Source organism: Lethenteron reissneri, chromosome 34, assembly GCF_015708825.2.
Source record: "Lethenteron reissneri isolate LAM-NWPU_2019-01 chromosome 34, ASM1570882v1, whole genome shotgun sequence".
Taxonomy (NCBI): domain Eukaryota; kingdom Metazoa; phylum Chordata; class Hyperoartia; order Petromyzontiformes; family Petromyzontidae; genus Lethenteron; species Lethenteron reissneri.
In genome coordinates this window covers 4,204,715-4,227,335 of record NC_083812.1, presented here as the reverse complement: position 1 = coordinate 4,227,335, position 22,621 = coordinate 4,204,715, and the positions used below count along the sequence as shown (strand labels likewise).

General features: G+C 49.7%; 1 protein-coding gene and 1 long non-coding RNA gene across 2 annotated transcripts in view; one reads left to right on the top strand and one right to left on the bottom strand.

Annotated features, from left to right (window-relative positions):
• Positions 1 to 5: 5 nt before the first annotated feature.
• LOC133350565 (uncharacterized) lies at positions 6 to 18,221 on the bottom strand. Its single transcript, XR_009756087.1, has 3 exons — positions 18,054 to 18,221; positions 17,747 to 17,838; positions 6 to 42 (listed from the first exon to the last, which is right to left on the bottom strand). It is a non-coding gene; the product is annotated as an uncharacterized LOC133350565 (long non-coding RNA).
• LOC133350564 (PR domain zinc finger protein 8-like) overlaps positions 11,740 to 22,621 on the top strand; it is a 24,321-nt gene continuing 13,439 nt past the window's right edge. The window contains exons 1-2 of the mRNA XM_061565030.1: positions 11,740 to 12,023; positions 20,774 to 21,007. Coding sequence (XP_061421014.1) covers positions 20,780 to 21,007 — 228 coding nt within the window. The 5' untranslated portion in view covers positions 11,740 to 12,023; positions 20,774 to 20,779. The remainder of the gene's footprint in view (positions 12,024 to 20,773; positions 21,008 to 22,621) is intronic.

Sequence of the window (22,621 nt, the reverse complement as noted above, 5' to 3'; positions counted from 1 at the left end):
GGAGGGGGTCCTTCGGTGGAATTTTGCCCATCCCACCAACCGCTGTTGTGGATTTTTTTTTTTGGGCAGAGAGAGAGAGAGAAACAGAAGAAATCACGTCGTAGTTTGTTGTTTTTTGCGGGGGATTAGAAGAAGCACCTTAAAGCAAGACGTCCTCTAGCGGGTGGATTCGGCTACGGGTTGACGCCCAAATAGTTAAATAATAAAGTCAACATCCGTCAATAAAACTGCATTATCTTAAATAAATATATAACATTGAAGTCTCGGGCAATGCCCCCCCCCCCCTTCTTGCGCTATGAAACAGGGTCACTGGCCGGAACGTCGCTTATTGTATCGTTTTTTCCTTCACTTTTTCAATGCAATGTTATTGCGTCGAGTTGCTTCGTAGTTGTTGTTGTTGTTGCTAATTGTGCTCTCGTATCGCTGGCAACGCAGCAGCGGCGCCGTGCGATGAGATCAATGCTAGTTCGGTTCCGACATACCTCCCATCATCGTGTCGCGCATTATACGCCGAGTGCACACGTGTCCGTCGAGGACTGCGTCAGATTCCAAAGCCAGGCGCGCGCATTTTTGACCTCATATGGCGGCAGCAGCAGCAGTCGGTTGTGTGACTGACTTGCGGCCCCGGGGGGTTATGGAATGCCACATTTCTTTCGTGGGTCTTGTGTGTCTTTTTACGCCCATGGGGTAAAATAAAACAAGTTAAGCACGCGTGGATTTGGCCTGCAATTCAAGCGTCGCCGTTGGGGGCCGTTTGCCGGTGCGCTGTTCGCCACGCGGCGCGGTGTTCATGTCGGAATGTTCGACGTTCCGCGCAAAGTCTGAAGCGCAGCTGACACAAAACTAATAATAATAAGATGTTGTGCCGGGCCGTCGATAAGGGAAGTCGCAGAGATCTGGCCGCACACTCGCAGCTGCCGGGAGTGTAAGGCGCGCACCGACAACTTTTTGGTTTAAAATACAGCACACTGTGAAAATATTAAGAGGAGGCTTTACCCCGTCTGGCAATTAAACAAGTTGTGTTAAGACGTTGAAACATCAAATATTAACCTTATTTTTGCAAGGAATCGCGACTGCATTAACCACGCGTGTTATTATGATGAACTTGCAAACTAAACATGCTCTCTGACAAAAAAGAGTTCCCATTTTACACAGCACACTGCATTCAAAAAGTGCGTCCTATAATCTGTTAGAATATGGTCATATACCGTCGTGTAAAATATGTGCGTTCATCCACTTATGCTCTATTAAGCCATTGTCAATCTACTGCTGGATAAAAGCCCCCCCCCCCGCCTCCATAGACCATACTTCACCACGTTCAGTGCGTGTTGGCGAAAGTGGAGGCGCCCATAATCGCTTCAAACATCTGCGCCACCGCTCCACCCTCTGATGATAATGCATCATATACTGGGTCATAAAGGGTCGTCCTCGACTTACCAACACAATACGTTCCGAGATCCGTTCGTAAGTCGAACGGTTCGTAAGTCGGAACACATTCAATGTACTATATTTAAATGCCCATGTGGTCAGTGTTATGTGTTACGGTTCAACAAAAAACATGAAGCATTGTTAAACTCATAAATAAGAAAAAATACATTTGCATGTAACACTGTTAAACAATACTGTACAGTAAATAAACAAAGTAACAAATGATTTTAAAAATCAATTTCATTTTTGTTTACCTTGAGTCCTGATTCTGGCTTACTTGTCGGAAGGGGCGACATGAGCCACCACAATTGCACGCACACACACGGGGCACGCACGCGCCCGTGAACACAAAAAACAAAGACACAGAGACAAAGACATCACAGACAGTTTAACACGTGGTAGGCTTTCGCGACCAATATTATTCATAATCAACGTTTTTGGGTTTAGATCGCGTTATTTATAAATGTGTCGTAACCCTCCACCACCCGAAACGGCCAATCGACAAAAAAGTGTCATGTTGACAAAAGACAAATAGTTCACTGCTTTAGCCCACCGGTGTGTTGAAGCGTGAAACCACAACATTTACAATTTTTTTTTGCTGATTGGCCGTGTCGGGTGGTGGAGGGTTACGACACATTTATAAATAACGTGATCTAACCCAAAAACATTGATTATGAACATCACAGACACAAAGACAGACACACACACGAGGCACGCGCTAGCACGCGCAGACACGAACACAGACGCACGGCCACACACCCCAACGACATGCTTACACACCGAACCAGGTACTCATTTGAGGCTGAGTCGACCTAGGGGAGGCCCAGGAGCCATTCAGACAATCGTCACTGGTGTTGGCCGTGAGCGCGAATCGAACTCGGTTCGCCGGGTTGGTAGCGCAGCGTGATAAACATTTCACTGCCGCTCCCCACACACACACTCACGAGGTGCACACACACACTCACTAGGTGCATATACTCACTTTCACAGACACACTCACTTTCACACGTAGGCTGAACAGACTGTTGGGGCAAGTGCACCTATGAAGGCCCGAACGATACACGAGCGGGTGGGTGTCCAATACCACGCCCGACCACTTTTGTCTTCCTAGTGGCGATATTTTTACGCGCCACATCAGGTACTTATTTGAGGCTGAGTCGACCTACGGGAGGCCCATGACCGGTTCAGCTAATCGTCACCGATGCTAGCCCTGAGCGGGAACGGAACTCGGGCTGCGCGAGGCTGACTTAAATATCGCGGAGGATCGCTCCGCTGAACAAAATAGTTTTGGGGTTCACTTACGAACCGGTTTGCTGGTTCTTAAGTTTGGATGTTCGCAAGTCGAATGTTTGTAAGTCGATGACTGCCTGTATCTGGTTTGTCCGTGCCTGTATTTCAGAACATGCTGCAAGATCGGTAGACCATATTCTCGGCAAATAACCAGGCTCATATGACATTGACTTTCGTGACTGCAGGAATTCATATTGTTTGGGTCTTTCGGTAGTCACGTAGAGAGGTTCAAAGAAAATAACAAAAATTACAACGGGTCGACCGCTTGTGTTGCGATCGAAACGTCGTAGTTTTAAGTTTTTGTTATTTAATGTGGACCTATCTACTTGACTTTACCGAAAGACCCAAAGAATATCACGTGACATTGTTTTTAAGAGGCTACTTACTATGTGCCAATAAAATTACGTCATTCATAAACAGACCGGGTCTGTTTCACAACATTTAGACAAAACAAGTCGCTTGTAAAATATAAAAACATGTTTGTGCAAATACGTTTCATAGGCAAGGCGGTGCAGTAACAACGTGTGTCAGCAGCATGAGACGCATGGACGTATACTCTGTCCAACATCAGTGCCTGCCGGTCTTCACCAACCCGCACTGAACAGCGCGGTGATTTGTGGTCAAAACAAGTCCCACGAGCCGCTTGTGTTGCGATCGAAACGTCGTAGTTTTTTGTTGTTATTTTTTTGCTATTTTCTTTGAACCGAACCACGTGACTTTACCGACAGAGCCAAAGATTTCACAGCGACGCCGATTCGACGTCCGCTGCTCACCATGCGTTGTCACCGACGTGACGCAAGGCCTGACGTCATAATGAACATAGAAATTTCGAATCATAATTCATCATCATCATCAATAAATCATGATCAATCAATCGATAAATAGATATTCGATCATCAGTCGTCAATAATCCTCTATCACTCGTCATCTGTCAATCTTAAACAAAAATCATCATCATCCCTATATCACCATTGATCGATCAGCGTTCATAAGTCATCATCTGTAAATTATCAACGACCCATAATATAATCAATAATCAGCTTTCAATCATGTGTAAGTCATCATCAATTATCCGCCATCTACCAATCGTTATTCGTATATCAGAATTCGTAAATCACAATCATGCGGAAGTAATCATCCATCGATGATTATCTGAAAACGATCACCCATCAATATCAATCGTTGATCATCATCCATCACTCATGTATAAGTCATCATAATTAATTCATCATCATCATCATCCATTCATCAGCATAAATCATTCATCCATAGTCAATCATCATCCATCAAGCATGTATAACGATCATAAATCGTGTAATAATCATCACAATCATCTATAATCCTCCATCAACATCCTCCAATCATCAATTGACATCCATAAATCACAATCCATCAATCATCATCCATAAATAATCGTTAATCGATCATCAGTTATCATCCATAAATCGTGTAATAATCATCACAGTCATCTATAATACTCCATCAACAACCCCAATCATCAATCGACATCCATAAATCAAAATCCATCAATCATCATCCATATATTATCATTAATCGATCATCAGTTATCATTTATAAATCGTGTAATAATCATCACAGTCATCTATAATACTCCATCAACAACCCCAATCATCAATCGACATCCATAAATCATAATCCATCAATCAATCATTAAATAAAGATTCGTTAATCGATCATCAGTTATCATCCATCAATCGTGTAATAATCATCACAGTCATATATAATCCTCCATAAACATACTCAAATCATCAATCGACATCCATAAATCACAATCCATCAATCATCATCCATAAATTATCATTAATCGATCATCAGTTATCATCCATAAATCGTGTAATAATCATCACAGTCATATATAATCCTCCATAAACATCCTCAAATCATCAATCGACATCCATAAATCACAATCCATCAATCATCATCCATAAATAATCGATCATCGGTCATCGTCCGTACGTCATCAGAAATCATCATCAATCGACTATAATCATCGATCACAAACCATCACCCGCGAATCGACATCCATCACCACCAAACGTCGCCCCATCAAATCGCGCGTGAATCATCAATCATCCCAAATCGTGCACGAGTCGCAAAGCGCCTCGCGGTCGCTACGCGAAGCTGCGTTGGTGGTGAGCTCAATCGCCTCCTGTTGTCAACACCTCAATCGACGCTGCGGGCGACCGACGAAGACGATGACATTAACAGAGGGCACCGTCTGCTTGCCCCCTACCCCCCCCCCCGAAAAAAGAGGGGCCCCCCTTAAAGACCCCCCCCCTCCGTGGCAATGATTCGCAGGGGTAGGCCGTTGAGAAGATGATGGTTGAAATGTCTGTCGATGTGCAACTGATTCTCGGCGTCCCGGTATCAAGTCCGGTTCTGTGTTTGTAGCGCCGCCTTGCCATTGCGATGACGTATTTATTTATTCGGGGAAATTCCGCACCGAGTCCAGGGACTCTTATTTTCATTTGCACACACGGTCCTAAGTCTATCCACTGCTGGTCAGTGCGGGCTTCATGTAGGGAGTTACCGAGGAACTGTTTGGACATCACGGCTCACTTTATTTTTTGTTAAACCGTGGCCAGGAATTGAACTCAGATGATGGACCGGGCAGCAGCGCCCCACCCTCTGCGTCCGTCCCATAAAAGAATGAAACTATCAAACAAGACGGCCAAACTGCACTCTGCGCGCGACGTGCGGTGGCGCGTTCGGGACGAGTCGCTCTCGCGAACGAGACGACAGCAGCATCCCACACATTTGCCCCGAACACAGAGAGAGCACAGAGAGAACACAGAGAGAACACAGAGAGCACACAGAAAGAACACAGAGAGAACACAGAGGGAACAACCAGCAGCGGTTGCACTCTCCCAGCGCCTTGTGCTGCTGATGTCACAGTGAGCGCCCAATGTTCTCCTTATTCTTGTTCTCATTCTTGTTCTTGTTCTTCTTCGCAGCTCAGATGTTGGTTTACAGAACCGCGTGCGGGACGACGATGATGACGATGACGACAATGACGACGACGATGATGACGACGATTACGACGATGACGACGACGATGATGACGACACTGACGACGACGATGATGACGACGATGATGATGACGATGACGACGACGATGATGACGATGATGACGATAACGACGACGACGATGATGATGACGATTACGACGACGGTGATGTTTGAACGTTACCAAGGGGCTCTGCAAGTTTCCCCGTGAAAGCGATCCCGCATCAACAACAACAACAACGACCACGACGACGAAGACGAAGACAACAACAAACCGAGGAGGTGGTTAACACCCCCCCGGTCTGTCTGAACAAAACGGCCGATGCGTATTAGCCGCGGCGTTAGCGCCATATGTCTCGGGGACGTACAAAGCGACAGTGCGCATTCTCCCGGGGCCGACCGTTTTACATATTTCAGTAATCACTTCACTGCGTCGCGTTGCGTTTAATAATTCAATTCCGTTAATTGAAATATACGTGATAATCACGCTGGCACGGGCCGCCCGGCACTCGATTGGCCGACTTCGAGGGTGCATTTCGCGCAATTTGTAGTTTGCTTATAAAAATGGAGCGTGCGGTGGTGGTCGTGGTGGTGGTGGTGGGGGTGGTGGTCGTGGTGGTGGTGGTGGGGGTGGTGGTCGTGGTGGTGGTGGTGGGGGTGGTGGTGGGGGTGGTGGTGGTGGTCGTGGTGGATCATGCCGGCGCCGGGCGGACATCTGGAACGCGTTCGCCTTTGTAAATGCGGCAACCCCGCGTGTCAAATAAGTCGGGACTTTGATGGACAGCTGCTTGGATGGATGGACGCCTGTTCGTTGCAGTGTTGCGCCACTGCCGGGGAGGGTTTTGTTCGCCATACTTCCCCAGACTTGGCACCGCAGGTTCGGTGAAGCTGGGAGGGGGAGGGGGTGACGAGATGCTGAGATATCACGCGTCAATAATTTTCGCCGTGGCCGCGATTCGAACTCGGGTGGCTTGGCTTAAGAACGCAGTGCGCTAATCAGTGCCCCACCGCTCCCCTTCCGAGTTATCGCTATTCTGACAACGCGACTGCGTTCGTTACATCTCTGTCGACGCGTCTATCGAACGCGTGTAACGAACACGACTGGGTCAGTGACGCCAATGTTTCACGTTTATCAGGCAAAGTCTTCAAGGTATGTCAGTAGCCACAGTTTCTCGGTGACTGACCACTATTGAAACGCCTTGGCGCCACCCGATTCCCACCCCTGCACGCGCAGGGTTCGGTTGCTTATTGCGGTAAACAGACGTTACGCAAGACTCTATGGCACACTCTAGCAAAACAGATCTTGGGCAAGCCGCACTTGAGTGCCGTCGTAACATTTCCGTGGTTTGCAAATCCTCCTATTGACTCATTGAGTGCGAACGGATGTCTAACCACCACCACCACCACCAACCACCAGCAACCACCGCCACATCCGAAACGAAACGAGTCATCATCGCCCCCACTGCAATCTCCTCGCGTTCCAAACCACCCCGTCAACTGCCTCTCCTCCTCCTCCCCCTCCTCCTACTACTACTCCGCACCCCCTACAAGAGAACAGCGCAACATCCCGGGTCTCCTCTCCATCAACAAACAGCGCGACGGGGGCACATCAAGCAGCTTTTGCCCGACACCCGTGTCCCGTGTTACTGCCCGCCCGCCTGCCCGCCTGCCTGCCAGCCTGCCCGCCTGCTTGCCCGCCTGCTCGCCCGCTCGCCCACTCACTCGCCCGAAGGGCTCGGAGGCTGCGTGGTGCACAGAGCGGGCCGGCTGGCGAGCTCATCTGGCCAGGGCCGGGGGGATCCCGCGCCGCTCTCGGTCCGGACCGGGCCAGATGGCGAGGGGGGCTCGGGAGGGGCTCGGCCGCCCGCGCGGTGCCGCGCCCGTCTCATGAATAATAAACGGTGCTCGGCACGGTCGCGTCTGGCGCTCGGCCCTGCGTCCACGCAACGAAGGTGGCAGCGAGCTAAGATGGTTTGCCGAGTGGAGGGGGGTGGTGAGCATCGTGCGGGGCAGAGGGAGGGGTGCGCAGGGGGTGGGTGGGGTGCAGAGAGCAAGGTGCCTCGATTATCGAGGCTTCTGCCGTCGAGGCGGCGCGTGCGTAAAAGGTGGTCCAAGCGAGAGCGCTGTTGCTCGCGCCGTCTCGATCGTCTAGGTTGGGTCGAGGATGCTGGTGGTGTGCGTGAGTGAGCGTGTGCGTGAGTGAGTGAGTGAGTGCGTGAGTGAGTGAGTGAGTGCGTGAGTGGGTGAGTGCGTGGGTTAGTGAGTGCGTGAGTGAGCGTGTGCGTGGGTGAGTGAGTGCGTGAGTGAGTGCGTGAGTGAGTGAGTGCATGAGCGTGTGAGTGCGTGAGTGAGTGCGTGAGTGAGCGTGTGCGTGCGTGAGTGAGTGAGTGAGTGCGTGAGTGAGTGAGTGAGTGCGTGGGTGAGTGAGTGCGTGAGTGAGTGCGTGAGTGAATGCGTGGGTGAGTGAGCGTGTGCGTGAGTGCGTGAGTGAGTGCGTGAGCGAGCGTGTGCGTGAGTGAGTGCGTGAGTGAGTGCGTGAGTGAACGTGTGCGTGAGTGAGTGCGTGAGTGAGTGCGTGCGTGAGTGCGTGAGTGAGCGTGTGCGTGAGTGAGTGCGTGGGTGAGTGAGTGCGTGAGTGAGCGTGTGCGTGGGTGAGTGAGTGCGTGAGTGAGTGCGTGAGTGAGTGAGTGCATGAGCGTGTGAGTGCGTGAGTGAGTGCGTGAGTGAGCGTGTGCGTGCGTGAGTGAGTGCGTGAATGAGTGAGTGCGTGAGTGAGTGCGTGAGTGAGTGCGTGAGGACGAGTTTGTTGTTTGGTCAACATAGGGCAGTAGAGCAAGTGGGTTGTGATGCCGTCTGTGTGGAGGTGTCATTGTTATTCCCCTTTGAATGTCCGTTGAGTTGTATCTGGATTCTCCTGTTTCGTCCGGCATATCGCAAAACACGCGATTTAAAAATGAAAATGAAGTTGCTGAACATCCCTCATGAAAAAGAGCATTGAGGCGTTCTTCATTAAATAACTTAGTTTACTGTGTTCATTATAAGTTGAATCACATAAAAAAAATTCAATCATGAGTAGCTACGTGTAAAGTTGAATAAACTGTGGGTACATTCTGTTGAAGGTTGAAATAGACGCCAGACAATCAACTGGCACACACAACGTCTGTAGCTAAAATGTAAATGTCATATTTGTGTATATATATATTTTACGAGTATCACAAATGCGTGCCATTGTCTCCCTGCCCCTCAAAAAGCTATAAAAAAATAAAGTTAGTGATGAATAATTCACGGCCCTTTGCCAATCCACTGCTGGATGAATGCCTCCCCACGCCGCCTCGTAGGTCACGAAGATTGACATCCACAAATAAATGATCGGTGAGTGTGCCCGTGGCTTCTCGATCGCGCGCGTCGAGTCGTACGACCTTCGGATTTTTATTTGGGTGGGGTGGGGGGGGCTGGTTAAGTTGTTTACTGATTGAATGAGTACGCGAGTTAAATCTGTGATCACCAACGAGCCGTAACACTTGCGACGATGTCACTCACTGCATGCACCAGAGTCAGACTCTCGCGTAATGTCCTTCGTGCAGAGATCGAATGTCATCGTCACAATCCATGGGCAGATAAATGCGGTAGGTGCCCACTGCACATTTCGTCGTTTGATCAGTGAGATCAAAATCATAAGACGAGGGACGTGGGGCGATACAAAACAAACCAAAAAGTAACATCATTGCCCTGTTTCTGAGAATTGTGACGGATTAAAGTTGACCCCAAAATGACCTTAAATTGCGAGCGCTTTTGCTTCAACACGCACGCGAGTTTTCACGAAACAACTTTTCTTCCCTCGGAAGAGATTTTAAATAACAACAACAACAACCAAAGATACAAGTGAGCAATTACAAAGCCCTTCAATACGTGGCCCCACTGTTAATATTACACACACGAGTTGTTAAGTGCTGTATTTATACATAATTAAAATGGCACGCGACGAATTTGCGTTCGGGGCTCGATGCATGCGCACTCCGCGGGTCGACCTCGCCGTTCTTAACGCAGCGCGCGCCGTTCGGCGGTCACAGTTGACTGCCTAACGCGTTTGACGTGGAGCTTGCACGGCGTGAAAACTCGGCACCCGTGTGCACACGAGAGGTACGTCGCGGCGTGGCACGGCACTGCGGCGTCCACACTGCACGCGCGGGCACATTTACGCACCGCGTGCGCCAATGATTTTACGGTACGGGCCAGGGCACTTTTGCCGAAGTGCGACACCGCACGCGGGAATCTGCCGTTCGGTTCATTTTCGGGATGTCGAAGAAGCGTTTAAGGTTTTAATACAAACACGATAACGCTTTGTAACATATACACACACAGGGATAATACAACATGCTGTCTTGATAACGGCGTGCGTGCAACTTATTAGAATCAAACGAGGCGGTGTGCTCGCGAGCGCAATGCGGTTTCTCGAGTTTCACAAAAAAAGAAAAACGCGCAAAGTTAGTTGCATCTCGGCGTTTTTCGCGCTGAACGATTGAATTGGACCAAGTGAAGCGGTTTGTCTCGGCGGTAACTGGCACCTTCGACCAAACGCGCGCGTTTTGTTTTGCACGCAGAAGACGCGGAGTGTATCTTCGCTTCGCTAATAAGAGACGGTGCGCCCGAACGCGATGATTATTCGGCTTGACGAGTACGGTTGTTTTGCTTTCAAAGAAAATAACTGTTCCTTGGTTAAAACTTAAAACAATATATGCATTAACTGAGATTGTTTTAAGAACACAATTGAACGCCTCGAGACGAGAGTGGAAAAAAACTCCCGTTCCGCCGTTACAAAGCCTCACGCGTGAACTCTGCGCGCATTTTGCGCTGGTCGATTACATAATCCAATATAATTAATCCGACAATAATAATAACAGTCGTAATAATAATTAAAACGTAATTTTGCACGCGCGAGATCATTAGAGAGTTGGGCCGCACCGAATGTAACCTCTCCCACGTGACTTTAAACTTTGCATTGCGTGGCCCGGCGCTGACATTGAGATGCGCTTTCTCACTTGAGGCATCTTCACAGAGTGCAGCTGCCGATTATCTATTTTTTGTTTGTTTTTCGACGTCGGGGTTCGCATCGTCCGTGCGAGTCCGCGTGCGCAAATTACGCATTAAAAAAACCTCTGCGACATCGCGCAACCTATCATCTCCGGCGTCACAAATCACCTACCTTGTGATAATTTTGCGCTGGAGAGCAATCATTAAAATTGCTATTGGATTTTTTTACACAAACACGGACACGCGCACGGACGTTTGCGTACGATCTTGACGCGCTTTTGCGCAGTCGTAGTAGTTGTCTGCGCTTAGTAACGCGGGATGTGTGAGTTGGATTTTCGATCGCGTTGTTGCTTTTTTCTTTTTCCCTTTGGCGTAAAGCAGTAAATTACAGTGCAGATTCATCGGCGTCATTTCAATAATAATAAAAGAAGAAAAAACCGCGCCGCGCGCTCGCACGGGCGTATTGGGTCGTGAAAGCAAACTGACTCACACTACCAAGCCAAAGCACAGGGAGGAACAAAGTTCACGCCGCATTTGGACAAACTCGTCGGTCAATGTCGCTAGCGCTGATCTAACTAAGCCACAGATCTAAAGTTTAAAGCCAGCAGGCATCGAGAGTGCAAACGCAATCCAACGCCTCCACACTCCCTTACAAGCGAGGCAGCTGTGCATTGAGACGCGATTCGCGTGACTTGACAACTCTACGCATTTACGCATTTACGCATTGACAAGCCGTCGTGATCAGAGCGCGGGTTCGCAGCGATTGCGTCCTCATTTCTCATGCATTCACGATGCAGGGTATTAGGGAGGGGGGGAATCAGTGAATTAAATAGATAACGCCCCAGCCAATGGCACGCGCCGTCACAACGCGCGCTCGGTCGTGCCTACGTGGTAGGCGAAAGCTGATTGGGCTGGGGGTGGCCTACGGGGGGGGGGGAGGGTGGTCTGGGGGGGGAAGGAGGAGGCGGAGAGTGGTACCCCCCGTGCGCACGCGGCGTTGCGAGCTCAGGGATGCACGCAGAGAGAGGCTCCACGCCCGCCGCCACTCACGCACCTTTATTAGTCGTCGCTCTCCGCCTGCCGATGTGATTACACCTGCCCCGTCCTCTCCCTCGGCCGTCCTCCTCCCTGGCTTTTACGCTCTGACATCGTCGCCTGCGTCTCCTCCTCCTCCTCCTCATCCTCCGCCTCCTCCTTCCCTTCCTCCTCGACCTCCTTCACGCACTCGGCGCGACTCATGTCCAAAGGTGAGAGACATACGCTGGGGTTTTGTGTTCATCATCTCGCCCCGGTGCCCTCCGTTACGATCTTCTAGCAAGAGCGCAGCAGCGGCTGCCGCTGCCGTGCCGAGGTGCTGCGTTGCTCACCGACACTGCCACGCGTCTGGGCGCACTTTGTTTGAGTGGCGCTCGAGGTGGTCGGCGTTGTCGTCTCGTGCATGTGCGGTGCCGCCGCCACGTGCTCCCCCCCCCCCCCCGCGATGATGAGCGGCTGAGAGTTGAAACGATTTCCATCCGCGTCCTCTCTCTCTCCTTTCTTTCTCGTGCGTGCGCAACTCGGGGTTTCTACAAAAGCGGAATACTTTTCATGTGCGCACGCGAGTCTGTGAGTCTTAATCGACAGCCGCCCGTTATAATTCAAAGCGGAAAAGTGTCACCGTTTTTTCGAAAATGAAATCGCCCCCCAAACCCCACACCCCACCTCCGTTCAATTGTAGTCAGACTTGACGGGACAGCGGCGGTTTCTAGTTTAACAGACAAGACATTGACCGTGCGCCGCTCTTAATAAGAGATGCGATCCATTCCAGAGACGCGTTCAGGACTCGGCACGAATCTTCGCGCTCACCGTTACCAATCGACGCCACTGACGCGTCCGCGTGGCGGAGTGACGTTGGCCACGGTGCGAAATCGAAATCGGACTCCCGCGCGCGCGCAACCCACGCGCGTTGCATTTGCTCGACGATGACTTGGGCGCTGCTCCGTTAACATCGACTGACTCGAACGTCTGGAACTCGTCCGAACGACAGCCTCCCCCCCCCCCCCCACCTCTTTTCGCGAAGCTGACGAACGCGCGCGGCTGTCGGCGCAGCATTAGCAATGCGTTTCTGGCACTTTCACTAATTGGCTTTGAACACGTTCGTGTGCGTGTGCGTGTGTCCTCTTCCCGACTTCACACCGTACCCCCCCCCCCCCCACCGTTCCACCAATCCTCCAACGCCTTGACCATCACCCAACCGCTGTCCTTTAAAAAAAATAATCATGGTCATTCTTCGCTCCGATCACTTTTACTTGAGCGCGCCAGATGCGCGGCGGACAATATGCGAGGAGCAGGGGAGAGCGGGCATCTGTCGCCGCTTGCTGTCGGGCCGAGAGAGTGTTTATGAGCAATGTGCCACACAGCAGCCGTGATCGTAGCACACATGCCACCCACCTCGCCGTCAGCATCACAGCAATAGCAGCAGCAGCAACATCAACAGCAGCAGCAGCAACATCAACAGCAGCAGCAACAGCAGTAAGATAAGCAGCAGCAGCGGCAGCAGTATCACTTTGTAGAAGTGTCTGCAAATGCCCCCAAACGCGCAAATTGTAAAGCCCCGTGAAGACGCTAACGCGTTAATTTACAAGCGGCAGTTTTGACGTCGTGCCGATTAGTAGCAGTTCATTTACAGGATCAACTACAATGGTGCGTGTGTGTGTGGTGCACGTCATGCATGAGGACGACTCGTTGCGTTGTTTAATGAATGCTGCGGCTTTGCTGGGTTATTTATACGCACTTTTAATGTATGCGCCGGTTTTGAGACCCATCTGCGCTCCTCACACTGGCTCATGGGATGTGTTTGTGTGTGTGTGTGAACACAAAAAAGAACATCCAGGCACGTACTGCGGCCGCGTAAAAGCGAATGATTCAACGCAGACGCGGCGGACCTTATTTGCACGCGTTTTATATTTTTATCCACATACATATATGTAAAAAAGTGACTTGTTTTATATTGAGCCATCACTTTAAAAACAAAGTATCGGAGGTTTCTAATGCGTTAAAGGAGGTCCCCTAACGCGCAACGGATAATGTAACGGATGGTTGTCACACAACGGCCAGAGAATATTTTCCAAATGAATCTAAACGTACATACGACCGTACTTCATCAGGTATGTACATATCACGCGTGTGTGTGTGTGTGTATTGACAATATAGATGTGCGGAATCAGTGAATGTGCGCTCGTTTAGCAGCCGAAGATTGTAGCGCATTCACGAACGCGAGCGAATGCGTTCATGAGCATGAGTCGATTCATTTCACGCAGGCGATTGTAGCAGTAGTAGCAGAAGCAGCTATTTATGCCGATCTGTTTCACACTAAGACAGATATAGAGATCCCCCGTATAGCCTTAACAGACTGTTGGGACAAGTGGTGTTAGCGAGCGCATGTGAAGGCTGGCACGGCACACGAGGCGGTGGCCAGCACCACGCCCGGCCGCCTTTGTCTCCCCAGTGGCGATGTTTACTATACACCGCACAAGGTGCTAATTTGAGGCCGAGTCGACCTAGGAGAGGCCCGGGACCGGTTCAGATAATCGTCTCTGATGGTGCACGTGGCCGTGAGCGCGAATCGAACTCGGGGCCGCCGGCTTCGTAGCGCAGCGTAGCGCTAACCACTGCACCACCGCTCCCCATCACACTCCCGCTCCTACCATCACACTCCTACCATCACACTCCTACCATCACACTCTTACCATCACACTCCTACCATCACACTCCTACCATCACACTCCTATCACCACACTCCTACCATCACACTCCTACCATCACACTCCTACCATCACACTCCTACAGACACACTCCTACCATCACACTCCTACAGGACACACTCCTACCATCACACTCCTACCATCACACTCCTACAGGACACACTCCTACCATCACACTCCTACCATCACACTCCTACCATCACACTCCTACCATCACACTCCTATCACCACACTCCTACCATCACACTCCTATCACCACACTCCTACCATCACACTCCTACCATCACACTCCTACCATCACTCTCCTACCACCACACTCCTACCATCACTCTCCTACCATCACACTCCTACCATCACACTCCTACCATCACTCTCCTACCACCACACTCCTACCATCACACTCCTACCACCACACTCCTACCATCACACTCCTATCATCACTCTCCTACCACCACACTCCTACCATCACTCTCCTACCACCACACTCCTACCATCACACTCCTACCATCACACTCCTACCATCACACTCCTACCATCACACTCCTATCACCACACTCCTACCATCACTCTCCTACCATCACACTCCTACCATCACACTCCTACCATCACACTTCTACCGGCACGCGCGCGCTAACCTCTGCTGTGTAAGGCCGAGGACGGCGCTCCGAGTTTTAGCTCCCCGGCATCATTTGCGTAACGACTATCGGATTAAAACTAATTAAACGCAGGCACCGCTTTTAATTACAGTCTCGGTGGGAAATGCGTAAATATGTAAATGAGATGCGGTGGCGGCGGACGGCATACGCTTCTGTGTGTAACGGGGAAACAGCGGCTGAACAGACGGACACACATACACGCAGAGGCACAGAGGCTCGCACGGGTCGGGCCGCACGTGCGAGCGAGTGTTTGGGTGGTGGGTGGGATGCGTTACGCCGGGGAGCGGTGGCGCAGCGGTTAGCGCTTAACTGCCGCTACGAACCCGGCGGTTTTCCGAGTTGGATTCCCGCTCACGGCCGACACCGGTGACGATTATTTGAAACCGGTTCCTGGGCCTCGCCTAGGTCGACTCAGCCTCAAGTGGGTTAGCTGGTGCGGTGTGTGAACACCGCCACTCGGGAGACAAAGGCGGCCGGGCGTGGTGCTGGCCATCCCACCCCGGCCTTCATAGGTGGTCGCAAACAGCACTTGCCCCAACAGTGTGTTGAGGCTATACGGGGGGGGGGGGGGGGATCCGTGTCTTTGTTACAGTGCAATTTTGTTCAGCGCATCGCGTTATAAATGTATATTTATTTATTTAAAAAATATGCCGTGTTCGTCGATACGCGGATCACTCCATGCGCATTGTTGGATTTTGTTTTGAGACGCGATCTAGTTTTCTATTTAATCTATTTCCACGCTCGTTCATATGCTCGGCTACAGACGCTAAAACATTGCGTTCATCGTGAACGCAATGTGTGTGTGTGCTTTCTTTAAATGTTAAACGCTTCACGAATTGCAGATCGTTTTAATTCACCGTTCTGATGTACGTGAATAACTTAGGTCAATCGGGTTTTCTGTCCCCTCTCTCTATCTCTCGAACGTTCTTTCAACATTTCATTTATTTAAGACGTCGGCGATGTGATCCTTCTTGTATTCAGCTCTGTCCATGATATTTACTCAAGAACTTTACATCGTATACTCCTCCCCAGTAACATACACGAGTTCAAACTGCCTTACGCACCTAATTCGCCGTCTTTACTGGCTTCTTGTACCCATAACCGTACTTTTTAAGGACGGTTCATCCGGGATGAATGTGGCTCGTCTATAATAGAGGCGAGTTAATTGGAATGAGTCAAGGCGGATGGATCAAGTTGGGTCATCAGACTTACACACACATCTCCTGCACACTTACACACACACACACCTCCTACACACTTACACACACACACCTCCTGCGCACTTACACACACACACACCTCCTGCACACTTACACACACACACACCTCCTGCACACTTACACACACACACACATCTCTGGCACACTTACACACACACAATCTCTCTTGCACACACACACACATCTCTTGCACACTTACACACACACACCTCCTGCACACTTACACACACATCTCCTGCACACTTACACACACATACATCTATCCTGCACTCTTACACACACACACACATCTCTCCTCCACACTTACACACACACGTCCCCCTGAACACTTACACACACTTACACACACTGACACACACATCTCTCCTGCACACTTACACTTACACACACACATCTCCTGCACACTTACACACACACACGTCCCTCCTACACACTTACACACACATCTCTCCTACACACTTACACACACACACACCTCACTTACACACACACACATCTCCTGCACACTTACACACACACACACAGACACGTCTCTCTGTGCCACATCCTTCCTGCAACACCACAGGTCGCAGTGTCGTGACACGAACGACACAACTGAACCACACGCAACGACGCATTGCAATGACAATGCACATACTTCAGCACGCTGGTCAGTGGGGGTTGGTGAAGGAGGGGGGGGGGGGACAGAAGGACGTGGAGGCGGTTCAGATGTCACTCGTTGGTCACGGTGGCCCAGGCCGGGAATCTAACGTAGATCCACGGGGGGGTTTCATTGCGTAGCACGTTAACCGCCGTGCCAGCCCTCCACCGCACCCAATGCAATGTTAAGCCGCACATACAGCACGTGCACGTTGTAGGATTGTATGTTTGTATCGATCAGCTCTTTCTCGCGGTGTACGTACGTATATACGTACCGTTGCGAATTACGTTCGCGTGTCACGTAAGTGATCGAGCGTCACGTAAGCGCGCTGCACTCTGTTAAATACACAGCGAGTCGCGAACTCCGACGCAGTCAAGCGACGAGTTGCAATGAGCGAAGCGAGGTCGTGATTATCGAACTGCTGATCGTCGTAAAACAACAGCAGCAGCAGCAACAATAACAACCATAACCACCAAAACAACAATTCGGAACGTGACCTGGCCGACAGCCGCGTGTTAACAACGCGGGGATATTTTTGTTTATTACGAACCGGTGGGTCATGGCGGGGGGGAAGGGGGAATGCGGATAATATTGTTGCAATTTCTGTATATATAAAAAATTAAAGTAAAAAGAATAACGGCAAGAGATATTCGACGGAGAGAGTGTTTCTCTCCCAGCGCATCAGCGGCAATGTGTTGTAGAGAGGCTCACCTCAAGTCGCATACTCAGAATTCTTGGCGTGCGGATCCCACATCGTGAGCGAATGGATCGAAGACGAAACCCACGAACGCTCGTCAACGACCCTGCTTTGAAAAGGGAAAGAAAATCTATCATCGGCGACGTTTTTTTTAGGGAGGGGCGATGGCCCTTCTTCATTGCACATCGTGGCACATAATTTGCCACGAAGAAGGGCTATTGCCCGAAACGTCGCCGATGGTTTATATATATTCTTGCAAGGCAGTGTTGTAAATGTGCTTGTGCACCACTGCCAACGCAGGAGCGTCATCAAATAACTTACGTGAATTAATGAGCACAAAATTGCGCTTTTTTGGCCGACACAGATGGAGATTGAATGTAAAAAAAAAATCTTCAGACCTTTGTCAATCCACTGCTGGATGTAGGCCTCTCCATGCCGTGTCGCTAAATGGAGGTGTAAAAAAAGAACATATTTGACGACACGATTCAGTGCAGCTTTGTTGAAGATGGACGCGGATAGAGGGGGGGGAGGGTGGTCAGTGCCGGTTAACATCATCACTCGCCACTGATGTTAGCCGTGGCCAGGGATCGAACTCGAGTCGCAAGTTCGAGAATGCCGCGCGCTCGCCACTGCGCCGCAAGAACATTCCTGCGGGGACTCAATCATCTGCTCCTTGAGGCTCAAACACTCTTGCCATGCTCTTGGTTCTTTCGGTAAAGTCATCACGTAGAAGGGAAATAATAAAATAATAAAAATAAAACATAATAAAATACAATTATCACGACGTTTCAGCCACAACGCAAGCAGCCGTCCTGCTTGCGTTGTGGCCGAAACGTCGTGAGAATTGTATTTTATTATGTTTTATTTGTATTATTTTATTATTTCCCTTCTACGTGATGACTTTACCGAAAGAACCAAGACGATGAATCCCTGCAGTCACGAAAGCTTTAAATCGAAACTCTTGCCATGGAGACGTCAGGCGTTACCCAATCGCGAACGATACAAAAAGAAACCACGTGCGCGGTTGGTGACAGTTGGCGGCTGAAGGAAGCTCACGTAAACTCACACACGCCGTCATTCTCTTAAGAACGCGTTGTTTTTGGCCTGTGTAAAAACAAAAAACAAGGAGAGAGATAATATCTCGATGATAGATTTAATAGAATATTATTTAAATTTTATTCCGGGCATGCAAATAAAAATGGATATATAGATGAAAATAAAATAATAATAATACATAAACACCATTCCTCAACGGCGTTGACACCAATGATTCAAATCCTCGCTATCTATCGGAACTTAAGTGAGAAGTCTTGCAGGAGAGATGTCTTCAGTGAGATGTCTCGCAGGATCTGATTAAGTGACGTGTCATGCCTCGTATATAACACGCTGACACGGTTTTATGTCCCGCTGTGAAAATGAAGACGCCTTTTTCCTCCACAACCGAACACTCGAAACGCGTCTTCCAAAAAAAGAGATATGCTTCAGATATAAACACACCTTTCAACACTTTGTGGGCTCAATAACTAAACTATTTCAGTAATAAAAAAGCGATTTGTTTTCTTTCAATGGCCTGCAAATGTGTCTTTAAATCGGTGAACACATCGGTGTCGAACGTATGCTTTGCTTAGGGTTTTGTGATTTGCGCGTATGTGCGTGTGCGCGCGTGTATGTATGTGTGCGCGTGTATGTATGTGTGCGTGTGTGCGCGCTTGTGTGTGTGTGCGTGTGGATATATTGCACGGCTGATATGAGACTCGAAGTGTCCACGCGTTTGTGTTTGGAACTGTTCACGGCGACGTTCATGAACATTAGGGCCCTAATCTCTTGCGCGCCTGCCACCGCGGGCTTGGCAGCGAAGTTCACGTGAATTTGCAACCGGGTCAATATCAATGGGCAATCTTTTCACTCGCGGGGAGGGGAGGTAGGAGCTGAGTGACCACTATGGAATGTGTCATCTTAACAGATACTCGCCTACAACAAGAATCACCGGCTCACTTTATTCCAATAAGAAGAATAAGTTGGCACTGTTTTTCAATCCAGCCGTGTAGGTCGCATGGGGTAGCTTGCCCATACCTCGCTGGTCAGTGCGTGTTGATGAATGGTGATACCCATGAATGTCTTTACATATATCGATACACCAGCGTATCTATCTATATATATACTGCGGTTGTGTGCACATGTTCAGAGGTAAATGCGCCACCGTAACGAAATCCGGCTCAACGGCGGACCGCGAATTCGTCGGCTGGCAAGCGGCGTTCACGTAACTCTGTGCGTGCGCGTGCATGGCCCCCACACCGACCTTAATAGGTGCTCGCTAACAGCACTCTCCCCACTAACAGCAGGGATGGGCAATCAAAATAACAAGAAGGGAGATTTTTTTGAGAATTCTGTATCTATATTATAAAACAAACTTCCCGTAAATATTGCAAGAGTCGCGAATCCGCGTGGTGGGTAGGAGAGACGGCGATCCTTCGTCAACAGCGTCACGCAGGAGTCATTAGAGAGCGGCAGGTTGTCGAACTCTGCCCTACAGGCTACGTGGGGTCGTGGGGGGGGGGGGGTGGTCGTTGTCTTCACCAGAATCACGATATTATTTATTTCTACTTGGAGGAATGCGATGAGCTATTAAGCTCGTCTTCACGGATGTCCAGTCGGGACATCAGAACGTTACAACAACAACAATAGATCTGTGATTTGAAGCTTTGTGACCGCAGGAATCTATACTCTTTGGTTCTTTTGGTAAAGTCACGTAGGTAGGAAAATAATTAATTCATAAATAATTATTTTCTACCTACGTGAAAAATAATTAACAAATAATTAATTAATTTTATAATTAGCTAATAAATTATTATTTTTCTTCCTACGTGACTTTACCGAAAGAACCGAAAAGCAACAACAACAACGAAACCACGATATGAGCGCAAAGTATAGGAAAGTGTAAACAAATCACTAGTGAAAAAAAAACCACACGCACGCGCAAACACATATATACATAATAAAAACGAAACTGTCGTTTTTTCCCATTTCCACCCCGCGCGCAGTCTGAGATGGACGTGGAGGCGGCGGGCATGGTGGTGAAGGGTCCGTGGGACGACGACGTCCGCGCCGTCCAGCAGCGCCTCGCGGACATCTTCACGAGCGTGTTCACCACGTGTGACGTGCCCGAGCACGCCATCCTGGGGCCCTGCCTCCTGTCCAGCGCATCCTTCATCGACACCATCGCCTTCATCGCGCTCAAGGCCGTGGACAAGCGCACCGCGCCCTACGTATTCAGGGTAAGGCGGAGACGTCTGCTGCTGCTGCTGCTCAACGTGCGCGTGGGTGCGGTGCGAGCGCGTTCAGTACCTGTATAGGTGCTCCATAGGGTCTCGCTAAGAGCGCTTGGCCCTACAACCAGTGAGAGGCTGTAGGGGGAGATATTCTTAGGTTTTTTCGGTAAAGTCACGTAGGTAAAACAGGTGGGACCGTCACAGCCACGACAGCTGTATCAAGTACTTGATACAGCTGTCGTGGCTGTGACGGTCCCACCTGAAGACGGAAGCTTGTGTTGCCTCCGAAACGTCGTGATTTTTATTTTATTTTACTTTTTTAATGTTTCGCCTACGTGACTTTACCGAAAAAACCTAAGAATATGAATCCTTGCAGTCACGAAAGCTTCAAATCTAGAATGTTGGGGGAGATGTTTGCAATCGTACGGTGAGCGGGAGCGGTGGTGGAGCGGTGAGCGCGCTGCGCTACGACGCCCGGAGACCCGAGTTCGATTGCGTGTCATCACCGGAGCGCGTCTAAGCTATCGACAGAAGATGATACCGAACAACGAGTTATTTAACGACTGACGTCACCGCCCGACACTTCCTTCCAAATTGTCTTGTAGCGGTCCTTGGGCCCTCCGCCTAGGTCGGCTCAGCCTCAAAATAAGTATCCGGTGCAGTGTGTAAAACATGAGCACTGGGGAGACAAAAGCGGCCGTGCGTGGTTCTGGCTACACGACCCCCCCCCTTTATACGCCGTGTTCCGGCCTTCATAGGTGCTGCTCGCTGACAGCACTTGCCCCAACATCACGCGTGGGCTATATGGGGATCTCTGCCTTTGTAGGCCGGTGCCTTACGAAGTTCTGGAATTGTGTTTTTATTCAACGCGTCATGACTGAGGTTGAACTTGTTGGTGCTGTGGTGTTGGCCGTCGGAAGGGCGGAGTTACGACGAATTGTTCTGCCTCGTGATGATCCCAATATGAGCGAACCTCGCGTGTAAAGTTGCGTTGTTATTACGATCTTACCCGAGCGTAAACCCGGAGGCATAAACCATACAAAATATATCAGCTCGAATTAAAGCTACTCCGTCGGCTTTTGCACTGATAATGTAATACTTCCGAAGGCAAATGCATGCTGGAATAGATTTACATTGTCCGTGCTCATGCCTGGCTTTTCCCTTTCCTTGTTCAATAAGGAGCATAACTGCAGGCACGTGCGCCTATTCCCGTTATCTCATAGATCATCGTCATTGCAACGTATTCATAGCGAGGGGGGTTAAGAGCTGCTCAAGAAAGCACAGACTTTGAAACGATCCTCGCATTAGGGTTTTGTTGACTTTCATTTGAATGAAAACCTCGCTCTCAGATCCGTGTTTACAACACGTGTTGTACGCACGTGTTGTACGTTCTTAAAACTGAATTCGTTCATGGTGTCAAGGGTTGTTACGGAATGCGCGCGGTGCAGAAACGGGTGTTCTTCTGCATCCTCCACGCAATGGAGTAAATCGTGAACAGGTTGCGTGTCATCACCGGAGGATGATGCCGAACGACGAGTTATTTAACGACTGACGTCACCGCCCGACACTTCCTTCCAAATTTCGTTTGCGCACGAAGTTGACGTCCCAACCTGTTGTATA